This window comes from Diabrotica virgifera, chromosome 1, assembly GCF_917563875.1.
Source record: "Diabrotica virgifera virgifera chromosome 1, PGI_DIABVI_V3a".
NCBI lineage: Eukaryota > Metazoa > Arthropoda > Insecta > Coleoptera > Chrysomelidae > Diabrotica > Diabrotica virgifera.
The window spans coordinates 116,295,100-116,302,020 of record NC_065443.1 but is presented as its reverse complement, the minus strand read 5'-3'; the positions used below and the strand labels follow the sequence as shown (position 1 = coordinate 116,302,020).

General features: G+C 37.0%; 1 protein-coding gene across 1 annotated transcript; it reads left to right on the top strand.

Moving 5' to 3' along the window:
* The first annotated feature begins 5,066 nt into the window (after positions 1–5,066).
* LOC126890562 (piggyBac transposable element-derived protein 3-like) lies at positions 5,067–6,628 on the top strand. The gene is made up of 2 exons (XM_050659604.1): positions 5,067–5,178; positions 5,369–6,628. The coding sequence occupies exons 1-2, from the start codon at positions 5,141–5,143 to the stop codon at positions 6,585–6,587; spliced, it is 1,257 nt and encodes a 418-aa protein (XP_050515561.1). The 5' UTR covers positions 5,067–5,140; the 3' UTR covers positions 6,588–6,628.
* The last annotated feature ends 293 nt before the right edge of the window (positions 6,629–6,921 follow it).

Here is a 6,921-nt window from a genome sequence, read left to right as displayed (position 1 = left end):
TTATTTTGCAATATACGATACCCCATTTTTTTATCTCTTTATTTATACTTTATACTTATTTAAAAATTTCCATCAATTGGTGTCATCTACGACGTTGTGCTAAAAATAATCTTTGCCATTCTAGTGTTAAATTAAATACACTCCATGTGTTACCGACTTTTTTGAAGGAACCAAAACTAAAGGCCATCGCTCAAGCATGCATATCACCACATCTTTGACGAATTTTTTTATGGTACTTGGAAGCCAAAAACTTACGTGGCAGTTAAAAATAAACAAAGGACCGGATACCCCATTGTCGCGATAATTATAAATAACAGCAAAAGGTAAATTTGTATATCAGTGCTGAGTGCTGACTAATTCGTATACAATTGTTTTGTTAGTTGGATAATGAAATGAACGTTAGCCAAATATAAATTTAATTCCTTTACCCTTTTAGAAGTGACAATGCAATGTATAGGAGATTTCATTAAATATTCTATAGAAAACTTTATATATTAACCAGCATTTCTCAATCTTTTTGTGTCATGTACCACCAAATACTTTTTATTATTTTTGGTACCACCTAACTGAAATACATATCTAACTAGGTGATTTAATTAACTATAATAGTGGTGCTGATTTTGGCTGTTTTTGCGTTTTGTGTACCACCTCAAAAAAGAAATGTACCACCAGTGGTACATGTACATACCACAGATTAAGAACCGCTGTAAACTAAACTATAGAAAAATTGTCCTAGAAAATCCCCGCCCGGTTCAAGCCCCCCGGAAGCCCACCTAAAAGATGGAGGTATAGTTAAGTTGGCAATATACCTCCCAGGAAATTAAGCAAAGGCAGCTGCAGAATTAAACAGATCGAAAGATCTTCAAGAAGTAAAAGAAGAAGAAGACATATTCTATAGGCTTTTTAACATCAATGTCAGGTAAATAATGGATAGTTTTCAACCATTTCCAAGTAGGAGCAAGACCTTAGGGCGGCTTGACACAATCCAAGAATACTTGGATTCCAACTTGGACTAAGTGCACTTGTACAAGTTGGTTGCCACGGTTAAATGACTTAAATGTCAAATAACCAGATGGAAGTGATTGTGGAAGGCCTTCGAGTGGTTGCTGATATGTTGATACATGAGCTTGAAATCCAGAAAAGGGGAAAATTTCATATAATCAATTGCAACTTTTTAGAACTTTCTCTCTTTGTCTTCACTGCAGCATCCATCTGGCTTGCAAATTTTAGAAGCCTTGGAGGTGTTACCAGGGAAATTGACCAATAAGTTTTCAATTTAAAAATCTTTTAGTAATATTTTTAATATTTTTCAATATTATTAATGTTGCTATTACGATTGAAAACTTTACCTTTTAATCTCCGGATGACGCTAGTCACCTAATCCATACACGTCAGTTGCAATGTGGGGATAAACTTTCATGGTTTGGTCACTTCGAGCAGAGAGCAGCAGCCTCTCCGATGATGACTCCAACAAGAGTCGAAAATCGTCGATTCAGAGTGCTGGACTGCGCTCCCTGTTCTAAGCGAAATATAGGATTGTTTTGCCTTCGCATTGCAACTGAATAAAAATGGTATACATTTTTATTTTATTTTATATAATCCTTTAATAGGTCTGGATCCCGCGTATGAAAAAAAAGTTGATTAATAGCAAGCTGAAAATTTGTTAATAGCTTAAGGGTGTCTAGTCGGATAAACTTTGATATATGGGAACACTGGAACAGGGGCAGTTTTAACTGTGGAACAGGTTAAAAATTTGGAACGGTCACACCTCGAAAACGGCACATTTATTTTGTCCGACAGAACAGACTTAACCTCTCCGAACAGAGCAAATCATGCAAAAATCAGACTGCTATTTATCAGCTGTCATAATTCCTGTCATTTGACATATTCTACATGTTCCACTCATTAAAACGCCCATTTGGTGATAAATAGCAGTCTGATTTTTGCATGAGAGTTTAATCTCTGTTCGGAGAGTTTAAGTCTGTTCTGTCGGACAAAATAAATGTGCCGTTTTCGTGGTGTGACCGTTCCAAATTTTTAACCTGTTCCACAATTAAAACTGCCCCTGTTCCAGTGTTCCCATATATCAAAGTTTATCCGACTAGACACCCTTAAGCTATTAACAAATTTTCAGCTTGCTATTAATCAACTTTTTTTTCATACGCGGGATCCAGACCTATAACCGTACATTCCATAATGCTTCCTCATTATGCTTGAAAACCATTTTCAGACAATGCTTCAGACTATTTTCTTCTTGAGTTTACTTCTCGTTCTTGATTTTCCGACACCGAAGCTATTTTAGTTTACAATTCGACATTACCTACTTGGATCCAAGAAAGTTGGCCAGCGTCCTACTTAAGTTGGATAGAACCTGTTGATACAAGTATACATACCTACTTGGACGAATAGGCGACACGATCAAAGTAGCTTTCTAGTGTTGCACCCGCAGCGTCCAAGCAGGCCTTGACCAAGTATACTTGAATCATGTTAATCTGCTTTTAGGTTAGTGGAGAAGCTCGGATCCGTCCTGGCAGTCGTTGAAAGACTGCTTACCGAGGAATTGGTAGAGTGACGACTAGATATAGACTGGATTACACTGGATGAAGGAAGAAACCGAAGAAAATATTTGAGAAAAACAAACGGGTGTATAAAGGACATGCGGCTATGTGTCATCCTAATGTACCACCTAACCCAACCTTAAGGTGTCGAGGCAATGCATGACATAGATACTGAAAGATGAAATCAAGGAGCGTAGGGCGGAATATGTGAAAACTGTGGGGTTTGCTAGGGAATTTCTTAGAAAAATATGTTTCTATTTAAAAAAGAAAATTAAATTTTCTTTTGTAAAGAAAATCTCATGTGCTGTGACGATTTTTCCCTCATGCCGTTTTAGGAATCGATAGAGGAGTATTGACTCTATTTTTAACAATTTTGGCATAAGGGTCACAATCTATTTTCATAATCGAATACAGGCAAAGATAAATGGAAAACTAACGCAGTTTATACCAGTACAAAGCGGAGTCAGACAAGGTGACTCATTAAGCCTACTGCTCTTTAATATAATAATGGACGAAATAATAGAAGCAGTACGTAAAGGTCATAGTTACAGAATGGGGAACAAAGAAATCCAAATATTATGTTATGCAGACGACGCCTCAATAATCGCCGAGACAGAAGACGATCTCCCAAGATTAACACACATCTTCAATACAACAGCCAAGAAATACAATATGATAATATCAGCAGAAAAAACCAAACGTATGACAACATTTAAATTCCCACTCCACTACGATATAAAATCGAAATTGATGGGAAAATAATAAAGCAGGAAGCAAGGTTTAGATATCTGGGAATAGATATAACCAGTTACGGAGATGTTGAAGAGGAAGTACAACAACAAAGCTTAAAAGCAAGTAAAGCGGCGGGATCCCTTAATGGCACCATCTGGAAGAACAAACACCTAAGACAAGACACAAAAGCAAGAATCTATAAAGCAGCAATTAGACCTATATTGACATACACGACGGAGACAAGATCTGACACATCTAACACGAGACGACTACTAGAAACAACAGAGATGAAAATACTCCGACGAATATCAGGGAAAAGTCTGTTGGATAGGGAGAGAAGCGAAAACATAAGAAGATCATGCAATGTAGAAGACATAAATGGATGGGTGACAAAACGGAAACAGGAGTGGAACGAACACATTAGTAGAATGGCAGAGGATAGGATAGTACGAATAGCCACGAGATAAGTCACCAAATGGACGAAGAAGTATTTGCAGACCAAGAAAAAGCTGGTGCGATAACTTAAATAATTAACGCCTACATACAAGAAGGAAGAAGAAGAAGAAGGGCTACTGGTGCCCTAAGGGTGTTAATTATTATGACACAAGTAATGGTATGAGGACAATGTCCATGATTTCTCCTTCATGCGACTTGAAGGTTTGTTAGTTTTGAGGTACATAATGACAGATGGTGAAAACGAAAATTTTACCTTAAAAAAGTTGCGGAAAATAAGAAAAACTCGATTTTCAGGAAAACTTTAAACTTTTTTTCTTTTTACGAATTTGACGGTAGATTAACCATTCATTTATGTCGTTGGTGTTGTTTACTTGAACCAGAGAACAACAACCACATGGTGGTTATTGTTCTCTGCTTGAACTGAGATCTTATAGTATGTTCATCGAAAAGTTAAAACCTTTTACAATAAATTTTTTCGTTTTCTTTTCTCACTGACACTACACTACAGGATTATGATCTGTGATCTGTGTAACGTGTTAATCCTTTATAAATCATTTTCCTAATAATATTTTGAATATAATAAATATTATATACCTTTGTTCACAATCTACAGTCTGATAAAAGATCGAATGCAACAGGAATGCAAATTGAGTAGTAAGTTTTGTGGACATCGCACACATCTTATGGAAAATATAATGTCACTCAAATTCAATAAAATTTATACGATTAGATTCGTTTTAATATAACGATCAATTCTTACTGCACCAACTCTTAATTATGATTAATTACGGCGCAAATTGCAATTAAAGTTTATCGAAATCACATTTTTGGAGTCCATAAAATAGTTTACAATCATTATTGCTCTGAGTGCTATTCATAACAGCTTAAATCCCGCTGGCCCTAAGCGGATTAGTGAAACTAATCCGCTGATTTATGGAGTACCGAAAATCTGGGTATTTTAAAATATTTTTTCTCTCTCTAACTTATGTACCTACCCATTTTATTTCAGATTTATTTATATTAATTTCTGCTCTTATTTTTGAAAATAGAGAGTTGGCGCAATGATAAGATTTGATCGCTAATTTAAAACGAATCTATTGGTATAAATTTTATTGAATTTGAGTGACATTATATTTTCCATAAGATGTGTGCGATCACATATTCTGGGACCAAAAATAGTTCGATTGAACCTAACTTACCTTAACCCATTCATGCCCGGTGGCAACTACAGTTGCCGCGCCTATGAATGTCTTCCCCGCCCCTCTCCCAATGTGTAATTCGCAAAGTGCACTTAAGTTAGGTGGAGGGGGTTATCGGCTAACAAATTCAGCAAAGCCACAGTTTGTATGTATCATTCAACCAGTTTGTATCGATAGTTTTCTTAGTGGTGTTATATGTGTTTAGTTATATTCATGGCAGCCGACAGTTCAATGTAAGTATACAAATATGTATATATATTTTTTCAAACCAAAGATTTATTTTCTTCAATAGCAAGCTTTTGTCGCAATTTTTAACTATAATTGTTATTCGTGAGGGATTTACTTTTTTCAATATACATATATAAAAGTACATGGCAACTTGAGTTGCCACTGGGAATATGGATTATCGTTTGTTATTTTCAGGTATGTACGAGGAAGAGATGGCAAGGGGTTAATTTTTCACGAACTTCTGGAGGCTCTCGAAGAAGAAAATGAAATGCCTGAATATATATCGATTTTTCCTCCCGAAGAACCTCCAGATGCAGATACAGATAAGGATTCTGATTTCTCGGATGAAGAAGTGGCCGGCGATACCAATCATCTTCCAGGTCGTATCCTGCGCTCTCAAGTAAGTGTGAAGTACAGTCATGAAATTAAAGCTGCAGATGATACTAACAACGTTTCCCAACCAAGTACCTCTCGACAGAATAATATTTCTCAACCATGTAACTCCAAATGCCCGAAATCTGCCAAACGACCACGTCTAAATCCAACTACATGGAAATCAAATATTTTTGAATTTTCTTCGAAGGTTCCTGAACCCGACAACGAATACCGGCCAAATGTAGAGGATCTTTTGAAAGAAACAGTTAAAAGCCCGACTGACGCATTTAGGTGTTACTTTACACAAGATATAATAGAGCACATTGTTCGCGAAACAAACTCTTATGCTGGGCAAAAATTAGTTCATAATCTGAACGCCACTTCGGCAGAAATTTTAACGTTTGTTGGGGTTTTGCTCTTATCGGGATATCATCCACTGCCTTGCAGACGGCTTTACTGGACTGTAGATGAAGACGTTCATACACCAATAGTCTCAAATACAATGAGACGAAATCGTTTTGACGAACTCATGAATTTCATTCATCTCGCCGATAATCAGTCCAATGACGGTACTGATCGAATGTACAAATTTCGCCCTTTGTTAGATATGCTAAATTCTGCATTCAAGCAAATTACTCCTGGTCCCACTGTTAGCGTCGATGAGAGTATGATTCCGTATTACGGGAGACATGGAAGTAAGCAATTTATAAGGGGTAAACCCACTAGATTTGGGTACAAACTGTGGGTAGCTGCCGATCCTTCGGGTTACATCCATCATGTTGAACCGTATTGTGGCTCTTCCACTCGCCTTCCTCAAACTGGTCTAGGACAAGGTGGTGATGTTGTTATAGGTCTAATTGATCACATGCAATTGAAAAAAGGACACAGACTTTATTTTGACAATCTTTTTACGTCGGTTGCATTGTTGCAAGAATTAAGTTCCAGAGAAATTGGAGGCACAGGAACATTGCGTAAAAATCGCTGTAATGCCTCAATGAAACTGCCAGAAAAAAGTGCGTGGAAAAAAAAAGAAAGGTGACGTGCCTACTTCATCGTCTGGAGATCTTTTGCTCGTTCGCTGGAATGATAATAACGTTGTCACAATGCTTACCAATTGTGACAAAGTATATCCTATGAAAAAAGCAAGCAGATATTCTCGTGCTGAAAAAAAAAAGATTACAATCGATATTCCAGGTCCCGTTGAACAGTACAACAGCAACATGGGAGGCGTTGATATAATGGATCAATTCGTGGCTTCTTACCGTTGCCGAATTAGATCAAAAAAATGGTGGTGGCCTTTTTTTTCATGGGCTGTAGATGCCGCATGTGTACAAGGTTGGCTCTTATATCGTCGACTTGGTTATGATATACCA

Bases quoted from the DNA above. Each gene is read 5' to 3' on its own strand.
- LOC126890562 (XM_050659604.1), top strand. From the start codon at position 5,141: ATGTGTTTAGTTATATTCATGGCAGCCGACAGTTCAAT. The intron at 5,179-5,368 runs GTAAGTATACAA...TGTTATTTTCAG, and splicing joins ATGGCAGCCGACAGTTCAAT to GTATGTACGAGGAAGAGATG.